Source organism: Lepus europaeus, chromosome 8 (assembly GCF_033115175.1).
Source record: "Lepus europaeus isolate LE1 chromosome 8, mLepTim1.pri, whole genome shotgun sequence".
Lineage (NCBI taxonomy): Eukaryota > Metazoa > Chordata > Mammalia > Lagomorpha > Leporidae > Lepus > Lepus europaeus.
This window is the reverse complement of record NC_084834.1, coordinates 18215408-18240099: the sequence shown is the minus strand read 5'-3', so window position 1 is coordinate 18240099 and position 24692 is coordinate 18215408. Positions and strand designations below refer to the sequence as shown.

Here is a 24692-nt window from a genome sequence, read left to right as displayed (position 1 = left end):
TCCACTTAGCAAAGGAGACAGATGCGGCGCTTGATGGATCAATTCCCCCGCAGCGGGAATGTGTGGAAGGAGCAAAGGCTTCGCATCACGCTGCACCTGACCCCACCAGGGCTCTGCCAGCAGAGGCAGGGACAGGGAAGGCAGCTGCCCTACCCAGCACGTCCTTCTACCATCCTTTTCCTTCCTGGCAACACTATTCCAGCCAGACAGGCCATTTGCTTCTAAGTGCATAAACTCACAGTCATTCTTTGATGTCAGGCAGCTACACAGAACCACAAACTGGAGGGGCTACCGTGAACTAGACCATGCTAGGAGCTCCCAAGTGAGAGGAACGGCTCAGGTGTGCTGCCCACGGTTCAGCTGTTAAAAACTGTTTGCCTCTTAGACAACTTCTGAAACAAGCATTGCTGACATTTTGGTCTACCATACCTCAAACTCTAGATAGTGGTCTTTTAGTTTGTATTCATCTACGTCCTTGGCTTTGACCTTCTTGTCAGGGGGGTAGGAGCGATGCTCGGCCAGCTCAGTGGTAATCTGCTTCAGCTTGCTTTCATGGGATTTCAGCTGTTCCTCCTGCAGGAAAGTATTAGCCATTTAGTGACCAGCAGTAAATAAATCAATTTAAAAATGTTCAGGTATGCTGAATGAATTTAATTCATTAAAACGGTCCAATGTGCCTCTGTTGCCACAACCATTCCAACTTTTTCATACCAGCTCTTGTATATTCCTTTCCAGAATGCCAACCAAGGCCAGCCTCCCTAACCAGTGTAACGTCACTGCGTTGGGACCAGGCCTCCTGGAGACAAGCCACAAGCCAAACCCAGCCAGGGAGCTGTATAACCTGGACTTCCCCTTTTATGCTCATTTAGCAATGATGCCAGTTTCTCTATCACACAAATGAAATGCCACTATACACATTATTTACATGTTTTAATTGTGTATTTTCTTCTCTTTTATTAAAAATGTCTCCTCTTTTATTAAAAAGTACTTGAGAGGTAGAGAGAGAAACAGATCCTGGATTCTATCATAAATATAAGGGACCACCATGAGCTAGACCAAGCTAGCAGCTCCTAAGTCAGTTGTTTGTATGAGAGAGAGAGGGAGAGGGAGGAGAGTTTGGTTCATTCCACAAATGCCGCACATTCCACAAAAACAGCTAGAGCTTGGCTGAGGCTGAAGCTGGGAACTCAAAAACTCATTCAACTAAAATGTACCCACTGCATGATTATTACCTAAACAATTACAGATACCATGTACCAGTGTAACATGATTGATTCTGTGTGTAAGGATTTCTATTCTAGGGGCACAATGTCTATCACAATAAGTTATCTAAACAGACACTTTAAAAATATTCTGGGAGTGGGGTGCATGGTGGGGATGAGGGAGACTGGATTACAAGTTCCAGAACACAGACAGAAGGAATAAGTTCGAGTGTCCCATAGCTCCATATTACACAATACCCTATTATATTATATATCTCATGAAGAACTAGAAGAGAGGAGCTTGAAAGCTCCAAAGTAGTAAAAATGACAGGGAAACATTAACTTCTATGACTTGATCATCACACGTACAACACATGGACCAGATTATCATAGTGTACTCCATAAATGTGTGCAATGAAAATAATAATGTAATAGATACTTTAAAAATTCTTGAAACAAAGATGCTGGAATTCTCTTACATTCCTAAAACTGTATGACTGCTTATTATTCTACTTTCTCATGCAAATTATTCAAATTCCTAAATGTAAATCTTACATGAATGACAAATAGTAAATGGATGAAGGCAAATAAAGAAGGTGATTTTTTTGTATTTTTAATGTATTTTTGTGGAACACCAACATAATTTTAGAATATAAAACTTTATCGCAGAATGAGGGAAATAATTTAAAAGATTACCAAAGAATGAATAAAGAAACTATTTAAAACAAATATTGTATAGCATAATTGTAAATTTAAAGAAAACGAATCATATATTTATATAATCTATAAGTAGTCTTTCAGGGACTTTCATAATAATACACATCTTAAACATCAAGCAAGGGGAAAAAATTCCCAAGTTTAAAGCCATCAAAATAGTATAACACAATGAAAACTAAAAAGCAGAGTACCTGAGTGGAAAAATGAGCAAAGAGATGGCAGGAACAGGTGGATTAAATGAAAGATGGCAAAATTGGTCTTTAATGACCAACTTTAACAAAGCAAAACACTCAAAGAAGTCTCAGAAAAGCATGGAGGCAAACCAAGCAAGCAAGTAAATAAAAACAGCAAAACCCATATTTTGATATTTTAGAAAGCGGTTTACATCTCCAAACCTATAATTTGTATACCAATAATGCTGACAGTCAGTGAAGATGCTTCAGAGGTAGCTTTTACTTACAACTTTTCATTCACCTGTTATTTTCTCCCAAGGAGACTATAGAACACATCATTGACTGCACAGCTCTCCCTCACCCTTATATTTTGAAGCCCAAACTCAGTGTAGCGTGCACTTGAAAACAGGGCCTCTAAGGACATAATTATGGCTAAGTGAGGCCATAAGGGTGAGACTCTGAGCCCAGAGGATTATCATCCTTATGAGAGGAGACCCTAGAGAGCTCAATCTCCCTGCGTGCACATAACAAGGAAAGGCTTTGTGAACACCCGGCCCCAAGGTGGCTGTTACAGCCCCAGTAGAGAGCCCTCATCAAACAGCCAGCTCTGCCACACCTTGACCTTGAAGTCTCCAGAACTGCAAGAGAACAACGTCTACTGTTTGAGCCACATATTCTATGGTATTACAAAATACCATGGTATTACAAAATACCATAGAATGACCTGACCTGAAACTGTATCAACAGCTTTGTTCTCTTTCAAAATAATTTTCCTTTTTGTATTTACTGCAGCACATAAATTACTTAACAGAATTTTTGGTTAAAGCTGCTTAGTAACTAGGCCACTTTGAAATATAAAAATGTGATTTTTTTTTAAAAAAATAAAATGTTTCAGACACACAAAAAACATACTGAATATATTAAAACATTCATGAATCTAACACCCAGTTTACAAAATAAAATGTTATAAGTGAGTTCAAACTCCCTCTACATATTTATTCATCTCATGCTTTTTGTACACTATGCAAAAGTATATTACAATCAAAATATAAAAATATGTTTGTAGGTTCTGTATTCTGCATAAAAACTACTGAAAGGTTTTCTTTTGTCATCTGGTTTTCCACCCAACATGTTTTTAAGGCGCTGTGGCTCAACAGGCTAATCCTCCACCTAGCAGCGCCAGCACACCGGGTTCTAGTCCCGGTCAGGGTGCCAGATTCTGTTCCGGTTGCCCCTCTTCCAGGCCAGCTCTCTGCTGTGGCCAGGGAGGGCAGTGGAGGATGGCCCAAGTGCTTGGGCTCCTGAACCCGCATGGGAGACCAGGAGGGAAGTACCCGGCTCCTGGCTTTGGATAGGTGCAGCGCTGGCCGTAGTGGCCATTAGGGAAGTGAACCAACGGAAGGAAGACCTTTCTCTCTGTCTCTCACTGTCTATAACTCTCTTTCTGTCTCTCTCTCTCAATGTCTAACTCTGCCTGGCAAAAAAAAAAAAAAAAGATTTACCCACATATGTGCTTAAGTTTTTGCTTTTAATCATTGTATACTATTCCATCATAGACTTATTACAATGTTGTTGAAGGATATTTAGATTGCTTCCAGATTTTTTGGTCTGTGGTTTTTGTTTTTGCAATTATAAATGATGTTGCAATGAACAATCTAATGCATGTCTCCTGGTGAATACAAGTTTTCTACATTTTATCACCAAGCGGGATTTAGAATATGCATATCATTAACATGATATTATTTTCTGATGTGTTTGTACCTGTTTACACTTCTGCAGAATGTTTGAAAATACACTGTAAAATCTTTGTAAACATTTGATATTATCACACTTGTAAATTTCTGCTAATTCATGGGTATGAAATGACAAAGCATTATGCATGTCCCTGAACATAAGTAAGGATGAGCATCTTCTTTTCATGTGTACTGTGTTCTTCTTCTGGTGAACTGCTGATGAAATACTGGACCCATTTTTCTATTCGGTTGTTTGTCTTTTTAAAATAGATTTGTAGTAGTATGGTTACCTATACTAAAGAAAACAAGATTTTTATTAATATAATCCAAATATAATTTTCAAGTAAGATTTTAGATAACTTGGTAAAAGAATTTATAAAGCCCTCTGTATTTCTGAGTTTGGGTCTGTGTGATCATTTGCATGCAAGCTTGCTTGTTCCAAAAGCTTTCAACATAGACTCCCTAATTTTGAATATTCAAGTGTCTCTTTTTAGTTGAAGAAATGGAAATTTCTACTTATTTTAATGAAGACTATGAGAGGCCAGAACAATATGCACTGTCACCCAAATCCCAGGGGTTACCCAGGGTCTATTCATTGCTATTAAGCTATTACTTACAGACCTGACCATTTCTACAGTAGGATAGAGAGTTAGTCATTTAGGCTATACTTCAATGAAGAAACTAGACAAAGAAATGCTGACACTCAATGCATGATGGTTCACTGCCTTCATGAAGCAGGAGTAAGGGCACAATTTCAAAGTAAAGCATTTTAAAATTACATTCTTCTGAAATATGTCCATTTTGACCAGTATCATAAAAATGCCAAGTGGCTGTTGTGGGCATAGATTCGCTAACAATAGATTCGCTAACAATGCAGTGGCTCCAATGTCAGACCCCATGGTAAAGGAGATACAGACTTTCCTGACAAAATCCGACAGCACCAACTTGGGGGAGAGCCACCAGCCACGGAGAGTCTCATTCTCGACTCAGGACAATGAAATCTGTTATGGACATGAAGAGAGACAAAGGAGGGAGCCCACATATTTCTCCCATCTTTAGGGATACCTATAAATGAGGGTACTTCAAAATACTTTCGTGCAAGAAAATTTGAAACCCACTCATAAAAGCGTTCTTCAAATAGTTTATAGAGAGTGAGCATTGTGGCGCGTGGATTTACTCGCTGCTTGTATCAGAGGCATCCCATATCAGAGCACCAGTTTGAGTTCTGGCTGCATTGCTTCTGACTGAGCTCCCTGCTAATGCCTCGGGAAAGCAGCAGCAGATGGTCCAAATACTTGGACACCTGACACCCATGTGGCAGACCTGGATGGAGTTCTGGGCTCCAGGCTCTGCCTGGCCCAGGCTTTGGCATTACAGCCATTTGGGGAATGAACCAGCGGATGGAAGACCTCTTTTAATCTGATTCAACCCCTTCCCCATGCCCCTCCCAAGCCCCAAGACTCTCCCTTTCAAATAAATAAATAAATAAATCTGTTTTTAAAAAAGGTTCACAGGAAATACAAATTATGGGGAAAAAACACATATTCCAAAAACCTTTTTAAGATTTATTTATTTTAATTGAAAGGCACAGTTAGAGAAGACGGGGGAGAGACAGAGGGAATCTTCTATCCACTTCTTCCGGGTCTCCCACATGGGCACAGAGTCCCAAGCACTTGGGCCATCTTCTGCTGCTTTCCCAGGCACTTAGCAGGGAGCTGGATTGGAACTGCAGCAGTCAGGATTTGAATCCATGATCGTAAAGGCTGCCGGTACTGCAGGGGAGGCCTCACCTGCTACGCCACAGCACCGGCCCTGATTTCAAAAATAGTTTGTACCAAAATGAGATTATCTTTCAGTTCCATTTTCCACAATTGCTTTTATTATTTTTTTTTCTTTAATTTTTTTTGACAGGCAGAGTGGACAGTGAGAGAGAGACAGAGAGAAAGGTCTTCCTTTGCCGTTGGTTGGCGCGCTGCAGCCGGCGCACTGCGCTAATCCAAAGGCAGGAGCCAGGTGCTTCTCCTGGTCTCCCATGGGGTGCAGGGCCCAAGCACTTGGGCCATCCTCCACTGCTGGCCTGGAAGAGGGGCAACCTGGACAGAATCCGGTGCCCCGACCGGGACTAGAACCCCAGTTCTAGTGTGCCGGCGCCACAAGGTGGAGGATTAGCCTGTTGAGCCACGGCGCCAGCCACAATTGCTTTTAAGTATCCTCACATAAATTGTTTCATTTGGTGCTTACAAGCTCTTTGAAGCCAAAAAAAAAAAAAAAAAAAAAAAAAAAATCCACCTTTTCCCTTCTTTTAAATCCTCCAGCATCTAGCACAGTGTTGAGCAGAGAATATGGTATGTGGCAGTTTTTTGGTTTATAGGTTTTGCCTGCCTAACATTAACAAACACCTTAGCCTTCATAAGCTGAGAGCCAAGGCTCTATAGTTCTATGTGCTCTATAGTTATAATGACCACACTACTAACTAAACAGCACCATGATATACAGGCCCTCATTAAGCAGAACAGCTTAACACTGGAGCCTTATAAAACCCAGTCGGATGGAAATTAGAATAAAGAACATGTGCCTTTGAGTTAGTTTGGAGGAGGTTACTATAGAAAGCACCATCAGAAAGATTCTATTTCGTCATTTCATGTTTAAGACATTTGAAGACCTTAAGTACAATGTTTAATGAATTTAAGGCATTAAATAACTTCCACACGATTTAATGTTTTATCAAGTACTTCATATACATATGCTAAACTCAGACCTCTGAAATAAATATGAAATGTATCTGCTTTGGGAAAGTGTGGTTACCATGTAAGGCCCTGCCAAGGGGTTTGGACTGCATCCTTCTGGCAGGAGTGAGCCAGTGAAGAGTAAGTGACACAATGAGAATCACATTTTAACCAGAATCATGAAGGAAGTATTGGAGGGAGGCAAGATTAGAACAGAGACCTTGTGTGGTTATGGAAGTCATCTGGTCATAGCTTTCCAATGTGGAGTATGTGCACCTGCCAAGGGGATCCATTAGGGAAAATCTGAAAAATCTGTGTTGAGATATAATTCACATATTACACAAAAATCCTTGTTTCCTGTATCTATGAAAAATCCATTTATGAGTTCTAAATGCATTTAAATGAATTCTTTAGTTACTGTGAAAAATTTTAAAGATACTTAAAATCTTAGTACTAGGAAATGTTGGGCTTTAACTGATGTTACTATCTGGGTTGACAGTAGGATATGTAATATATTTTATTTTTAAAACAAACACATGTTAGGGGCTGCTGCTCAAACATTTAGTATTGAAAATGTGAATGACCAAAAGAGTTAGGTAACCAGTGATTCAGGTAGAAGATGAAAGTCTGAAGTAAGGAAAATGGACAGCATGTGAAAGACATTTAGAGCTAAAAAGGACAGGCCTTTATGACAGGAATTATGACACTGGGCAGGTGGGAACAGTGGGAACACCTGCCTTCGGTCAAGGCACAGGACAGCATGGGGTTGAGGGCTGCTTCACTGTGAGAAGCAAGTACAAGACCTTCCTGGGTTTCTGATCGGTGTTTATCATAAGGCTTGTCCCCGGAAAGTATCCATGGATTCAGACTTTTACAAGAGAATGGCTGGAATTCAAAGAAGAAAATAGGACTAGGTATCAGGAAATGGTGCTTATGAGAGGGGCAAGTCTCCAGAGAATCACAGCCCAGCATGTCCGGTGTGAGAGCACCACTTGCCCTCCAGTCACCTGCTGTGTCAGAAACACTGGGCACCCCGCCTGGACCTGAACCCGGCAGGGCTGGGAAATGTCCACTTCATGCAACTCCCAGATCATTCCTGCACACATTGAAGCCTAAAGAGAATAACTCTGATAAGCAGAAAGGGAGGTCTTGAGTAGATCCTGAAGGAGACATGGAATTCTATGTTTGCAGAGTTGCCCCAGAAGCAGTAAACAAACTTAAATTCTCAAACTAGCATCTCCACCTCCAACAGAAGAAGAAAAATGTGCTCTGGCAACACTGCCATGAAAAACAACTGAGGAAGGTGACTCCTCCCACACAGCAGAATTGCTCAGGAAGAGCCATGCGGCACCGACAATAATCCATTTTAATAATTAAGCTAATATGTTTTGGAGAGAAGACAAGAATAAATTAAAGGAAAGCTCACAAATGACAGGGTGATGAACAACATGTCTTAAAAAGTACCAAACAATCTTTTAATTGAACGTTTAATTTTTTTCTAACACTGTTTATCTTTTTTTCCAGCAGGGGTACTCACATTGATATACATGCATTTTGTAAACTGAAATTATTCAAGAGGTTCTGGTATTTAGGCAATTACTGCCAGGTTATCATGGTATGGAGAAAGCAAGGATGACCAGGCTTAGAGACAAAGCACCACTAAGCTACAGCAGAGGTTAGCAATGGGGGTGAGGGGTGGATTTTTGACCCCAGTGGACATATGGCAATGTCTGGAGATATTTTTGGTTGTTACACGTAGGGTTTGTAGAAGTCGGGGATATCGCTAAACATTCAGTAACACACAGGACAGCCCCTACAATCAGGCTAAAAGGTCATGTCCTACAATCAGGCTAAAAGGTCAATAGGGCAAAGGCTGAGAACAGCTGGGCACTGGGGATGCCTTGGGTGCATGTAGGCAGGTACTCCAGGATCTTCTGTGGGTGCACTGTGGACCCAGCCCAGATACCCTTAGGAGTCTGGATCTAAAGTGAGGCTTCCCAACCATCTGTACTAGGCTGTGGGAAAACTAACTCTTCTCTTCCTCCTTAGAAGCTATTCTTCATCACAGGCTTGGTTTTACATATATGTTTCCAAACTGTCCTGTTACTCTCAAAGGTAAAACATCTTTTTTTTTTTTTTTAAGTGAATAAAACTTATGATCTGAGCAAAGAAATGACAGAGTTAGTAACAGGGAATAAAAACACTTAAACATTCTAGAGCCGCCTCCTCCATTTCCAGATGGAGAGCTGAGGCCCACAAGGGTTTGCTCCTTAATGGGAGTGGAGGTAGGGGAATTCCAGAAACGTGTGCCCATCTTGACTGTGGGACATGGGAGAATGCTTCTTTGTGCTTATCACTTTCCTAATTAAAATTGTGAATTCATCACATTGATTATACCACATTTACTTGTTTTCATCTCTGTGGATTTTACATTCAAAATGAAGAGAAAAATTTTAAAAACTTACATGCCCTATTTTTGGTTCTAGTGTAGGACACTTGTTTAAAACAAATTATTCTACCCTGATGAATGTGCCTGTTTGCCTGTTCTCTGAGTTAAAAGTCACAAATAGATGAATACATTCACTTTCACGTACACGTGACTTATTAGTGTATATAAACTAAGAGAGTAGAACATTTTTCAAAATAGAAAGCCACAGAACTGCAGATTCTACAGTGAGGGACGAACAAAGACAAGCTCACATGCAGCTTCCAGCTACATAAAGCTTCTAGAGGTGGCATACCGCTTTATACCCCTCTTCAGTTCAATTCCCCTTCTCCCTTACAACTTTCATAGATGCGATTGTGAGAAAAGACCCAGGTACTGAAAAATAACAATGACTGGAAAATCCACAGTGAAATTAATAGAATAAAAACTCAACCTCTGAAGCTTGTTAAAGGTACTTTTGCAGCTATTTTGTGCTTCTAGTCCAATTTTTTTCTCCTCTTGCCTTATGTAATGTGGTTTACTGTGTCTGTGACATGCAGTTTCCTATTTATGTGGTATACTGGTTATGGTAAGTATGTATATTTAAAGCAGGAAAATGCATTTGCTCTGAGAGTCCATGCTTTAGCTGGACAGATGGAGGAGCTGAGCAACACATCTTCTGGTCAGCAGTGAGAGCCTTTCCTTTCTCTTGGAGCACTGTGTTCAGTGTCCTTGAAAATTGAATGCCATCTGTCCCGTAGGCTGAGCTGGATTCTGTTCTTAAGTGATTTTAGTGGTGTGTGGATACACAGTAATAGCGATGCATACATGGGAAGCATTCAATACATGTTCACAATAATTATGAATTTCAAGAGCAATGAAAAAAGAATCCTTCCTAAAACCACATTTCCTCTCTTCTTACAAGTCTTCTTATTTTTTGTAAATTATAGTAAGACTTGTTCACATTCCCTTCCTCACTGCCTTCCATTCTTGTCAAAGATCAATGTGGACTTTCCATCTTCCAGTAATTTACCAAAATGATGAACACAGAGGGAAAGAAGAGAAGCACCTGGAACACATTCTCTGGGCCTTCTAGAAAACCCGAGTTGTTCCTTTGGCCACACAGGTGAATACAAGGACAGTGGTATCTGAGACATCAAGGGATGGGTACCATTAAAAAAGGAATGCCCCACACATGTCATCAAGGCAACAGTCGGGGAGTCTACAGTGTTACCCAGCATGCTGTTGGCATTGTGGTGAACAAGTTAAGGGAAAAATCCTTGCCAAGAAAATTAATGTATGTATGGAGCATATCAAATACTCTAGAAGCCAACAGCTTCCTGAAAGGAGCAAAGGAAAATGATGAGAAAATGAAAGCAGCCACAGAGAAAGGCACCTGGGTTCACCTGAAGCGCTGGCCTGCTCCACCCTGAGAAGCCCACTTTGTCAGAACAAATGGAAGGGAATCTGAGCTGCTGGAATCTGTTCCCTGTGAATTCATGGCATAGTAAGGATAATGTAAATAAAATACCTCTGGACTGAAGAAGCAATAACAACAACGTAATTTCTGTTCCCATCACTGTACCAGGGTCACCCGGTGACATCCCTGCCACTTAATACTACAGTTTTTTTAATATTAATTTTACCTCTTGATCCTGACTGTTGATGTACAATGTAATACTTTATCCATTTTAGTATTTTTTTTTTGTTCTAGTACTATTGGTTGAACTCTGTAATTAACACACAATTATTCTTAGGTGTTTAAATTTTAACTGAAAAGTGATCCCTGTTAAATATAAGAGTGGGAATAAGAGAGGGAGGAGATGTACAATTTGGAACATGCTCAATCGGACTTGCCCCAAATGGGGGAGTTAGAAACGTGCCAGGGGATTCCAATACAATCCCATCAAGGTGGCATGTACCAATGCCATCTCACTAGTCCAAGTGATCAGTTTCAGTTCACAACCGATGGCTCTGATAGGTCTAAGAGTCAAAGGGATCACACAAACAAGACTAGTGTCTGCTAATACTAACTGATAGAATAAAAAAGGGAGAGAACAATCCATCATGGGAAGTGGGATACACAGCAGACTCATAGAATGGCAGATGTCCTAAATAGCACTCTGGCCTCAGAATCAGCCGTTAAGGCATTCGGATCTGGCTGAAGAGCCCAGCCCATGAGAGTATTTTAGGAATGGAAAGCCAAGACACCAAGACACTCTGGAAAAAAAAAACACACACACACACACAAAAAAAAACAAAAAACAAAAAACAAACCTAAATGAAAGATCTCTGCAAGTGAGATCCCAGTGGAAAGAATGGGCCATCAAAGAAGGAGGTACCTTTCTCTGAAGGGAGGAGAGAACTTCCACTTTGACTATGACCCTGTCAGAATAAGATCAAAGTCGGTGAACCCTAAAGGCTTCCATAGCCTTGGCAACTCATGACTAGAGCTTAGGGAGATTACTGACGCCATAAACGAGAGTGTCAAATTGTTAAGTCAACAACAGGAATCACTGTTTACTTACTTCTCCTGTGGGATCTGTCCTTAATGTGTTGTCTAATGTGAAGTAATGCTATAACTAGTACTCAAACAGTATTTTACACTTTGTGTTTCTGTGTGGGTGCAAACTGATGAAATCTTTACTTAATATATACTAAATCAATCTTCTGTATATAAAGATAATTGAAAATGAATCTTGAGGTGAATGGAATAGGAGAGGGAGCAGGAGATGGGAGGGTGCGAGTGGGAGGGAAATTATGGGGGGGGCATTGTAATCCATAAACTTTACTTTGGAAATTTATATTTACTAAATAAAAAAAATTAAAAAAAATTTTACCTCTCTTCTTCTTTTCTTGGTACAACATTCTCTGGCTTTTAATTGTCTGTTTTTTTTTTTTAATGTAAGTATGCTAAAAAAAAAATGTTGCTTGAGGAAGAGGAGAACACCAGGCAAGTACAACTGATTAAATAGTAAATGAATATAAATCGCAGAGACTACAACAAAGAAGCTATCCTACCAACTATGACTCAGTTATGTACATTTAAACGAGGTGTCAAACCAAGTATACAGCATTTTGTTCCATTTATCCCACAGATCTGGAGTAATATTCAAATATAAATATTAGTAAGACTATTTTACTAATAATTTTGCTTTTTTTCAAGGTCAAAGTACTTTGAAAGTGACTTACTTGAGACAGTTTTGTTGTTGTGGCAGGCAGAAGTGGGCGGCTGAACTTCTTCTGAGAGCCAATGGCTGCTGGAAAAGGCGGTGCAGAAAATACAGCTGCAACACAGTTAATTTTGTTTATCCACCCTTGCATTTCCTCTGGACTCCTATGAGAAACAGACATATTTATGTTAGGATATTTCTTTTTTTTTTTTTTTTAATTTTTTAACAGGCAGAGTGGATAGTGAGAGAGAGAGAGACAGAGAGAAAGGTCTTCCTTTTTGCCGTTGGTTCACCCTCCAATGGCCGCTGCGGCAGGCGCATCGCGCTGATCCGAAGCCAGGAGCCAGGTGCTTCTCCTGGTCTCCCATGCGGGTGCAGGGCCCAAGGACTTGGGCCATCCTCCACTGCCTTCCCGGGCCATAGCAGAGAGCTGGCCTGGAAGAGGGGCAACCAGGATAGAATCCGGCACCCCAACCGGGACTAGAACCCGGTGTGCCAGCACCGCAAGGCGGAGGATTAGCCTGTTAAGCCACGGTGCCGGCCGATGTTAGGATATTTCTGCAACTAAGGGTATTGCACTTTGTCCATTTCTCATTACTGACTTAAAATGGCACACACACAAACATCATTTATTCATGTTGGTACACCTAATCCCTGACAAGACTTCATGGGAGACTAACATTCTCAACAGCCATTACCATAGTAGTAAAAGGCCTATGGTTATCATAGTATAAGACCATAATTACATTTTTAGGATATAGAAGGAAAAAGAGAAATATATTCACTAAACTTGAATCTCTTGTCAGATACTAAGCCATGCCAAAATTAATCAAAGCATTAGTTCATCTTCTTCAATCACATAATTTAAAACTCACATGAAACATACATTTATAGAGAGACTATAAAAAGGGCATGGGACAGGCAGACAGTTCCTCTAAAAGTTAAGTTTATCATACAAGTCAGCGATTCTATGCTTAACTAGGCACCCAAGACAAGTCAAAAATATAGCTACCACAAAGACTTGTATATCAATGTTCACAGTATTATTATTCCTAAGAGTCAGAAATGAAAAGACTCCAAATGTCCATCAACTAATGAATGGGTAAACAAATGTGGTAAATCTGTATACTGAACAGTATCAGCCACAAAAGTATGACATACTGCAACATGCAACCAATTTTATGCCAAGTGAAAGAGGGCAAACATAAAAACCACGTATTATATATAATTCCATTTATTGAAAATGTCCAGAAAAGGCAAAGCCCTAGAAATGGAAAGTAGATCAGTGGTGTGTCTGGGGCTAAGAGTGAAAATGGGCAGTGATTATGAAATGGACACATTTCATATCTGGAGTGATGGAAGTTCTAGAACTGGACTGTGATGATGGCCGCACTATTCTGCTAAACCTGCTAAGAATCATTGAAATGCATGTTTAAAATAGACACAATTTTATGGTATGTAAGTACCAAGGTCAGTACACCTTCAAAAGATTGTTTAAAAATCTATCCACCTGAAGGAGGTGGAAATCATCTGACATCTTGATCATTCTTTACATATACGTCTCATATCCAGAAAGCCCAGCGCTGCAGTACTTAAGAAATCTTTGAGAATTTATAAATGAATGAAAAAAATGGTCATGAGACAAGATAAGTTATTAATCAGATGCATACTCAATGAGTGGGAATGTGGAAAACAGCATCAGCCATATCTGTAATCCTTTTCTCCATCAACTCTGAGAGATGTCACACTTGATCCCCAGTAATCCCTGCACCCACAGGCTCTCTAATCTGATCTCCCTGGTTCTGCACTGATTCTATCTGAAGTAATTAGATCTTCTCAGTTATTAAAGCTGGTATTCTAGATTAAAAAAATATGGGGGGGGGGACCAGGATAATCTGAAAAAACTCTTTACATCCAACAGCTGAATTATAAATCTGTCTCTGGGTCCCCGTGTGGTGCAAACTATCCTATTTTCACAATCAAAACCCTTGAGCTTCCTTCCTTATAACTTCTCTGCACCTGATGTCAGCAATTTTATAACTTCAGAAGTTCAACATCTACAAACTACCAGGGTACCTGTTGTTGCTCTCAGTTCTACTCTCTTTGATCTTGTGTTGCTCCAATCAACAAGCACACAGATACAAGAGTTTCACGATTATCTTGATGTCAAACTTTAATTCCAGTGTCAACTGGGGCCAGTTGGGTGGTGCTACGTTGAGGGTGACTTTGAAGTGGGCTCAAGTTGTGAATGACTAATATTGTCTGTTACAGACACTGATGCTATTGTGTTTCCTGTCTTAGAGGCTGGGTTCTGAAAACTCAGTTTCTCATTTCACAAATGCAGAATTCTGTACGTGCAACCTTCGGCTTCTGCTCCCAAGTCTGTCAGTAGACCCTTACTAAAATAGCAAACCACCCCTTTTCCTCTCTTGGTGTGTGACGTTCTTTCTCTTTTGGCACGATAGCAGACTATCTGAGCTCAGAAGGAAATGTGAAGAGATAGATAGGTCTGGGCCTCTGAATTTACAAGGCCTAAAGTCCACCAGATTATTATCAAGCCCCTTCTATCAGATTCTACTTGCCTCTCAATCAGAAAACTTAATTGTAGCTTAGACAGCACCTTTCTTAGCTCCTCTAATAATGACTCTGTCCTTTGTTCTAGGCCCTGTCTAGTGCACTTGGGCCTCATTCCTTTGTAATCATAACCTCTACTCTACCACCAATGGCTCTGCTCCCAACCTGTGTGTACTGATGGTCCTCTTCCCCACTTAATGCTGTATAATTGTTCAAACCTGGTAAATGCCACTCTTAGGATCATTGGTTACTATTCTCACTCTGTCTTTTATGACCTTGTCTAAATATGATCAGAGTCGGCAAACTTGGAAGGCTTCCATAGCCTTGGCAATTCATGACGACAGCCTAGGATGGTTACTGGCGCCATAAACTAGAATGTCAATTTGTTGGGTCAACAACAGGAGCCACTGTGCACTTGCTCCTCATGTGGGATCTCTGTCCTTAATGTGCTGTACATTGTGATTTGATGCTATAACTAGTACTCAAACAGTATGTTTCACTTTGTGTTTCTATGTGGGTGCAAACTGTTGAAATCTTTATACTAAATTGATCTTCTGTATATAAAGAGAATTGAAAATGAATCTTGATGCAAATGGAAGGGGAGAGGGAGCGGGAGAGGGGAGGGTTGCGGGTGGGAGGGAAGTTATGGGAGGGGGAAGCCATTGTAATCCATAAGCTGTACACTGGAAATTTATATTCATTAAATAAAAGTTAAAAAAAAAAAAAAGAAGGAAATGGAACCAGAGAATGAGACAGACATTTCCAAGTGCTGACCAGCTTCTACGTGCAAGGCACTACTTCATACAGTTATTTAACCCTTCCCAGAGCCCCGTGTGATAAACAGTATTGTCCACTAGCCAAGGATTGAAGAGAAGACAGACTAGGAAATGGTGACTGAAATCCAGGTCTTACTCATTTTGTAATAGAATCTTTCCAAAACCATTGCATTTGTATGGATGAAGACACTGAGTTTTGGAGCTGGCAAGCGGCTGACTGAAGTCACAGAGCTCCTCTGTAGCATAAAGAACCATGGACCGGGCTTTCTTGGTTTTCACTCTAGTCTTTTAGGCAGTTGTTTCCCTAATGGAACAAGTTCATGACTTTGACTCCAACTCAAAGAACGTCTCCTGCAGAGCCTGATTCTATTTCTTTGTCAAAGCAGTGATAAGCTTTGGGGCCGGCGCTCTCTCTCTCTCTCTCTCTGCCTCTCTGTAACTTTGCTTTTCAAGTAAATAAATAAATCTTTTTTTTTTTTTTTTTTGGACAGGCAGAGGAGTTAGACAGTGAAAGAGAGAGAGAGACACAGAGAGAGAGAGAGAAAGGGTAAATAAATAAATCTTTAAAAAAAGCAGTGATAAACAAAGTAAAAAAACAAAAAGCAAATAAACACAAACCAACACATACTGGGTTTGAAAAAGCAAGACCCTCCAGTCGGCAGTTTTGAGCTTGAACACGTTGGGCTTCTTCTCGTAGTCCGTGGCCTTGGAGGCCAGGGCGTGGTGCAGGCTCACGGCGTTCTTCAGGTCCTCCTCAGACAAGGCCTTCTCTGGCTTATATTCATCCTGTGGAGGGAGACAAAGGAAACAGGAGTATGATCAGATGCAGTTTATCTTTTTAAAACCTAAAACTAAAAGAAAAACATTTAGAAAGCCCATGAAAGCACACGGCAAAAGTGAAATGAATGATGGAAAGCAATGAAGATCATCCGGGGCTGAGTGTTGTGGTGCAGTGAGTTAAGCAGCTACCCAGGATGCCTGCATCCCATACCAGCGTGCACTTCAGTCCTGGCTCCTCCACACTGGTGCTCTGCTAACGCGCCTGGAAGAGAGTAAATGATGGAAGGGAGTGAATGGGTCCCAGGCATCCACATGGGAAACCTGGACTGAACTCCTGGTTCCTGGCTTCAGTCTGGCCCAGCCCTGGCTGTTGTGGGCATTTGGGGAGTGAACCAGCAGATGGAGATTCTTCTCTCCTTCTGTTTCTCCCCCTTGGTCACTCTGCTTTTTAAATAAATAAATAAATAAATCTTTAAAAATAAATCTAAAAATAATCCTTTGCAATGTCATAATGTTGTTAGAAACATCTGCTGAGAATGAGAAAATATACATACCTAAAGAGGAAAAAAAATTCGGACCGGCGCCACGGCTCACTAGGCTAATCCTCCACCTTGCGGCGCCGGCACACCAGGTTCTAGTCCTGGTCGGGGCACCGATCCTGTCCCGGTTGCCCCTCTTCCAGGCCAGCTCTCTGCTGTGGCAAGTGCTTGGGCCCTGCACCCCATGGGAGACCAGGATAAGCATCTGGCTCCTGCCATTGGAACAGCGCGGTGCGCCGGCTGCGGCGGCCATTGGAGGGTGAACCAACAGCAAAAGGAAGACCTTTCTCTCTGTCTCTCTCTCACTGTCCACTCTGCCTGTCAAAAATAAATAAATAGGCCGGCGCCGTGGCTCAACAGGCTAATCCTCCACCTTGCGGCGCCGGCACACCGGGTTCTAGTCCCGGTCGGGGCACCGATCCTGTCCCAGTTGCCCCTCTTCCAGGCCAGCTCTCTGCTGTGGCCAGGGAGTGCAGTGGAGGATGGCCCAAGTGCTTGGGCCCTGCACCCCATGGGAGACCAGGAGAAGCACCTGGCTCCTGCCATCGGAACAGCGCAGTGCGCCGGCCGCAGCGCGCCTACCGCGGCGGCCATTGGAGGGTGAACCAACGGCAAAAGGAAGACCTTTCTCTCTGTCTCTCTCTCACTGTCCACTCTGCCTGTCAAAAATAAAATAAAAATAAAATAAAAATAAATAAATAAATAAAACAAATCTCTAAAGAGGAAAAAAATTTAATCTGGTATATAAAATTAAGGTACATAGCAAAGAAAGACCAAGGACAGAAATGTTTATCACACACATTTAATGATTTGAAATGAGGCTGGGCCCAATGGTCAGTGTGATTTGATTTCAGAATTAAATGGAGTAATGCAAAAGCTTGCAGATGTCCACCAACAGAACTACAGATAGCGAGAACAGTGCCACTGTGTCCTTTGCTCTAAAGGCAATATATTTCTTTTTTTTAACTATCAAAAATATTTTATTTATATAGAAGGAATACATTTCATGTATTTCATATACAGATTTAAGAGCATAATCCCACCCTACTCTTCCTCCCTTCCACCCTACCTCCTTCCTTTCTTATTTTTCCTCTAATGTTGACAATGACATATTTTAATTTACTTTATAGTAACAAGCTTAACCCTCTACTAAATAAATAATTCAGCAAGTAGTGAGTAGAAAAACCACTGTTCCCCAAGAATATAGACAAGGGTTACAAACAATAATCAAGGGTAGTGGGTAAAACCACCTCTTGCAGTGCTAGTATCGCATGTGGGTGCCAGTTTGAGTCCACTTCCAATTCAGCTCTCTGCTATGGCCTGAGAAAGCAGTAGAAGCTGGCCCAAGTGTTTGGGCGCCTGCATCCACTTGGGAGACCCAGAGGAAGCTCCTGGCTCCTTGGCTTCGGATCAGCCCAGCTCTGACCACTGCGGCCATTTGGGGGAATGAACCAGTGAATGGAAGACCTCCCTCTCTGCCTCTCTGTAACACTGCCTTTCAAATAAATAAATAAATAAATCTTTTAAAAAATAAACAATTTCAAATCTGATATCTCAAAATGTCAATTTTGCTCATATTCACTACATTTTTTGGGATTCTGTGTATTAGTTACCACAAGTCAGGGAAAACATTTGTCTTTTTGGGACTGATTTATTTCACTAAGCATAATGGTCTCTAATTGCATCCATTTTGTTGTGAAAGACAGTATTTCATTTCTTTTTTATGGGTGAGCAGTATTCCATGGGTGTGTGTATCTATATATATGTATATACCTATATATATATATATATATACATTAAACTTTATCCAGTCATCAGTTACTGGATATCTGGTTAATTTCATATTTTAGTTATTCTGAGTTAAATTGTTATGAACACGATAAGTACAGATAAGTATGTTTTCTTGCTATTTCATTGTATAGGTTAATATCAAAAGAAAAATTAACAGTAAAGCAAAATGAATTTTTTCCCTTTTCTGTTGAAAAGGGAAGAGGAAAGCAATTTGAAAATTAGGAGAATGCTTATCTCTATTATAACAAACTTGAAAAACAGGTAAAATTACATGAAATGCAAAGGGTAATATAAATATATAATGTTTTCTTTGGACATTAACTACAGAATTCAAATACAGAATTCATATAGATTTATCAAAGTTCTTCTGCACTCCTTTAAATATTAACTGAAAAAATCCTTACTAGTAAAATAATAATAATTAGGATTCAAAACAAGTTTAGTCCTGTTATTTGTCATAGTTCCTAATATAGTACAAAAGGCTTGAGCTGCATATAAAAACACCCATCATCTACTATATGTGCTATAAATTGTTATGGAAGATGTTTTCTAGGGTTTGCAGTTCTTGTCCCTCCTTCCCATATTTTATCAAAAACAAAGTATGATGTTGAATAGCTTTGTATTTCTCCTGTAAAGGGCATACATGCACATGTGTACACACACACACACACACACACGGCCTCCTAATTGGCAGGAAAAGCCTAAAGCAGGAAGATATTGCCTGTTCTGTTACCACACAGTCTAGTTTTGCACATTTTCAGAAAACCAATCACAATCCCCCCCCCCCACCGATCTCCCCCCCACAGATCAAGTAATTCAAATGCACTAGTGCTTTCAATGGAAACTGAGTCAAAATGAAGGCTGTTGATCCTTAATGCTCCCTGTTGTCCTGGGAGGCAAAGGTTTTCCCTCTGAAATACAAAGTAAATGCCCCTGGCATTAGAAAGATTAGAAAAACGTATAATATTAAATGGCAGACTTTATATTTTGGGATTGCAAGGAGTTGTATTTTATTAAGCCTCAGTGGTAAAGAACTTCTGTTGACAATGGCAGTCTTTAAGAGTTATGATGAATCAGAAGAACAGAAAGAATATGTTAAAATAAATTCAACAGATTTACAGGTATCTGTTCTGTAATTCCCAGTAACTCATGAATCTATAATCTAGTTATGCCTTGAGGTCATTCTTGTCCTTTTAAAATGAGATTTTCTCAGTGATGGAGCATTCTAAAGATTCATGGATCTCCTTCCGCAGCAATGTTTAATGCAGGAGAGGTTTCAACTGGAAGTAGTATAGCTGCAAATCCCTTCTTCCAGTCTCCTGATGGCTGGAATAAAAGCCTGTCCATCTAGCCCCCTACCCAGTGTTCCCACTTAGAATCCTGATAGGAATCTGACAGGTAAAGAATGAGAGGATTGGAGCCAAAGTCACCTGCAGGGGATTTATACGCTGTCTCCATTTCCATACACACTGATTTCCCAATTGGCCTGATATTTGTAGATTAGCCTAGAAATGTGTATGTATCTATTTGATGTTCTGGGTCTGGCTTCTTTTGGTACATTTCTTTTTTCGTTTGAATGTGTTAACACAGCCACTTTGTTCTTTCATTTTTCATATTCCTTCTTTAATTAAGAAGGCACTAAAGGTTATAATTTTCTTCTGAGTATGGGTCATATTGTGTAACACTGGAGAATGAAAAGTGTTTTTTTCATAGCATAATGGATAGTGTGTAGTTTTAATTTTTGGTCTCTTCTTTGATCTAAGTAATATCAATGAATATTTCTCAAATTTAAGGTACCTACAGGTTTAATTATTTATCATTATATAGTTCTAATTTTATTGGCATATGACCAGATAATGCAGTTTGCAAAATCTTTTCCCATAAATTTGTTAAGGCTTTTCTTGTGACCAATTTTATGTTAGATTTCTGTCAACGTGTCATGGACATATAACCAAAGGTTTATTCTGTGAGGGATCAGTCAAGTTTATTGATCCAATTCCTTTATGTTCTGTTATTATTTTTTCCCCACCAGTTCAACCCCTTGAGACAGGTATATTGACCTTTTTTGACATATAGTGCTTCACGTTCTCCTGCTATTTCTAATAGTTTCTGTTTTACAACACAGTTCCTTGGCTGTTTGGCATAGTTAGGTCACAAGTATTACCTTTTTTTTTTAAATTATGAGGTGCAATGTATTATTTTAAAGTGTTCTTCTTTATCCTGGTTAGTGCTTAGTTATACAATATTGAAGCTTAACAATCTCTCCCACAAAAATGCTCTATTTCTCTAGTCCTCTCCACATCAACAATTTAAGACTTAAAATACTTTTACTTCTTCTCTTGTCCCTTTTCATTAATCATAAATGTTGCTGAAGCGGTTTTGTTCTACAATCTTACTAAAATTATTGTGTATTATGCATTTTGTATTGAAAGAAAACGTATTTTGCACTTACATTCTTCTTTTTTGTTAAGATTCTTATTATTTAATTTTATTTTATTTGAAATTAGAATGGCTGGTGGCACAGCGGGTTAACACCCTGGCCTGAAGCACCAGCATCCCACATGGGCGCCGGTTCTAGTCCCAGCTGCTCCTCTTCCAATCCAGCTCTCTGCTGTGACCTGGGAAAGCAGAAGAAGATGGCCCAAGTCCTTGGGCCCCTGCACCCACGTGGGAGACCTGGAAGAAGCTCCTGGCTCCTGGCTTCGGATCAGCACAGCTCCGGCCGTTGCAGCCATCCGGGGAATGAACCAGCGGATGGAAGACCTCTCTTTCTGTCTCTATCTCTCTCTCTAACTCTGTCTTTCAAATAAATACAATAAATCTTAAAATAAAAAAGAAATTAGAGAGAAGAGAGAGAGAAAATGTCAGAGACAGATGCTCCACCCTTTGGCATATTCCCCAAATGCTCACAATAGTCCGGTTAGGTCAGGTTCAAGGCAGGAAACTCAAACATAATCCAGGTCTCCCATGTGGTGGCCAGGACACAAGTAATTGAGCCAACACCATCTGCTGCGTCCTGGCATGCACATTAGCAGGAAGCTGGCATCAGAAGTGGAGCCAGAGGCCGGCGCCGTGGCTCAACAGGCTAATCCTCCGCCTTGCGGCGCCGGCACACCGGGTTCTAGTCCCGGTCGGGGCACCGATCCTGTCCCGGTTGCCCCTCTTCCAGGCCAGCTCTCTGCTATGGCCAGGGAGTGCAGTGGAGGATGGCCCAAGTGCTTGGGCCCTGCACCCCATGGGAGACCAGGATAAGCACCTGGCTCCTGCCATCGGAACAGCGCGGTGCGCCGGCCGCAGCGCGCTACCGCGGCGGCCATTGGAGGGTGAACCAACGGCAAAAGGAAGACCTTTCTCTCTGTCTCTCTCACTGTCCACTCTGCCTGTCAAAAATTAAAAAAAAAAAAAAAAAAAAAAAAAAAAAAAAAAAAAAAAAAAGAAGTGGAGCCAGGACTCAGACCCAGGCCCTCCTATACGGGATGCAGACATCCCAAGCAGCATCTTCACCATTGTGCCAAACACCCACCTCAGAACTTACAGTTTCATTCCTTGAGTGGCTCTTTACTCTTTTAGGCTTAATCATGTCAGTTTTTTTTTTAATTAAGATGTAATGGCTTTATTAAATATGCATGCATTTCATCTAATTTGGAATAATATTTTATATTTCCACTACGAGTTTAATGTATGTTCACTGAGGATCATTTGATTGGAAAAAGCAGCAAAGAAAAAAAACACTCATCTGCTTGTTCATCTGCTTTTTTCTTTCTTTCTTCTATCTTGAGGTCTCTTTTCTCAACCCTTTGTTATGTTCTCTCCTCTTGAATATTTTAATTCTTAATCTCAAGGATCTTTCATTTTCTTTGACAGGTGCAGAACTGGATATAGAACTCATAATTACAACCCTCAACACAAAATCTGCAGCTACTATTCTATTGTCTTCCAGCCTCCAGTTTAAGAGAAGTCCAGGCTGAATCTTTTTTCCTTCTGCTTCCTTTTGTGAATCTCATGAAAGTTTCTCTTTATTCTTAAAATTTAGGAAGCTTTGCCAGAATATGCCTTATTTTCTCACCTGTGCATTCTGAAACTAAAAGGCCTGCCCAGAGTCTGCCTTCATATGATGAAGCCAACGGCTGCCAGAGGCGGTCAACACGGTGGTGCAGACCGGGACTTAGCAAACATTTAAGGTGCATACAATTATTTTATAGGCTTCTGATAATCTCTATTTCCTATTCTGCCAGATACATACAATACCCCCGGCTCACCACAACTGCATAGGTGTCTGCAGCTAAAACTAGGTTTAAAGGACTAGCTCTGATCTTCAGTACCTACACTGACTCAGGTTTCTGGAACTTCAGCTTCCTCCATTGAGAAGTAGTGACAACACTTGCCCTCACAGAATTCTGGGCTTCAGAAAAGTGAGGGAATTAAAAAAAAACAAAAAACAAAAAAAACCAAAAAAAAAAACCTCTCAATAATGTTCCGAGCTACAGTAAGTACCCAATAAATGCTAGCTTTGTAAATTCTTAATAAATACCTCTTTTGGTGGCATATAGCTTGATCTTGTTTTCTACAAGGTTAAAATTTTAAGCATCAACCTCTCTCCCTGCATATTCTGTAAACAAATGTATTTCCTGATTTCTCCCATCTCCATTCCTCCAGCAACACTGGGATCCTGGATTCTCAGATCATTTCCTACCAACCTTTTTTAGGACCTTGTTTCATTACTTATTGTCTTTCTTGTACATTTAAAACCATTCTCTGTCTTGTTTCTTCTTTACAGTCTACAATTATGCCTTGGGTACAAGGTCTGTTGTACTGAAAGACAACAGTTCCCCAGGAATATTGCTTTCTCCTCTAACCGTCTCTTTCTCTTCCTTCATATCCGATGAGTTAACAGTCTATGATAACTGTTTTCATCTATTCATTTTCATTTCCTCTTTAGGAAGTCTGTATCTACACTTACTGAAACTGCTCTATCAAAGGTTGGAAACAACCTCCTAACTGTAAAATTCAATAGCTTTTCAATCCTCATCTTATGGGACCTGCAAGATGTCAGTGATACTCTTGAATTCTCCTTTGGCTTCTTGTTACAGTACTCTTCTGGGTTCTCTCCTGCCTCGGAGCACTGCTCTGGTTCCTCCTCTTCAGTCTGCCATTCACATGTTCACATGGCTGTTCTGTCCCTGGCTTTCTTCCTTTCTCATTCTCTATGTTTGGGAATGGTAACAACTACTCTGTTTTGACTCCCACCCATGTGGTGAAGTGTTAACAAATTGCTAGAGGTGAATAAGAAGCCAGAGACCAGTTAGTAACTAACAATACCAAATGACTTAGAGCTTTGCACTTGGAGCCACTATATTCTTGGAAGATATTCTCTCTGTTAATATTTTCATGGAGAACCAAGCTTAAAGGATGATATTCTGACAGTACTCTAAAAGTGTAAAAAAAAGTTAAAAAAGGGCAAAGTACAAACTTTAAAATATGCTCAACATGTTGAATTCCTACTAGAAAATGAAGCTCCAGATCCATAAAAAGTAAGCAAAACCCAGGGTAGACAACTGGGTTAAAAAGAAAAAGACTTTACCCTATGGAGTTCATTCTGACATCTTTCTTTTTACTACTTAAATCACAGGGCATTGTTTTAAATGACAGAACTGAAAAGGAAAAAAATAAAGGATCAATTACTGTAATCAAGACACTCCAAACCTAAGAGTATTTGCTGCACAAACTAAATGTGAAACAGAGAGCGAGATAAATTCAATCAAGAAATTTTACGTAAGAAAAGAAATGCTCTGTGACATCTAATTACTACCCATTTTCTCAAACAAGTGAAGGGTGATAATGATGCCTAAAAACATGTTACTCTCCCTGTGTTCCTTGTACTCCACTTCTTTTTAGCTGGTATGGTTCATGAGAGAACTCTGCCATATGATTTAACAATGCTATTGATTTAATTTCATTTAAAACGTGGAATGAAAGGCTTTCTTTAACTTTCCTATGAAGTTTGTTAATTAAATCTCCTATGAAGCTGAATCCTAACACAAAAATCACCTACACATGCACAGATAATTGGCATCAAATCTGCA

General features: G+C 40.3%; 1 protein-coding gene across 5 annotated transcripts in view; it reads right to left on the bottom strand.

Annotated features, from left to right (window-relative positions):
- Positions 1-24692, bottom strand: part of PSD3 (pleckstrin and Sec7 domain containing 3) — a 611013-nt gene that overhangs the window by 36246 nt on the left and 550075 nt on the right. For all 5 annotated transcript variants that reach the window (XM_062199432.1, XM_062199434.1, XM_062199435.1 and 2 more), the window contains 3 exons: positions 16128-16285; positions 12169-12313; positions 430-573 (listed from right to left, as the gene is read on the bottom strand). In XM_062199432.1, the coding sequence (XP_062055416.1) occupies positions 430-573; positions 12169-12313; positions 16128-16285 (447 nt within the window). The remainder of the gene's footprint in view (positions 1-429; positions 574-12168; positions 12314-16127; positions 16286-24692) is intronic.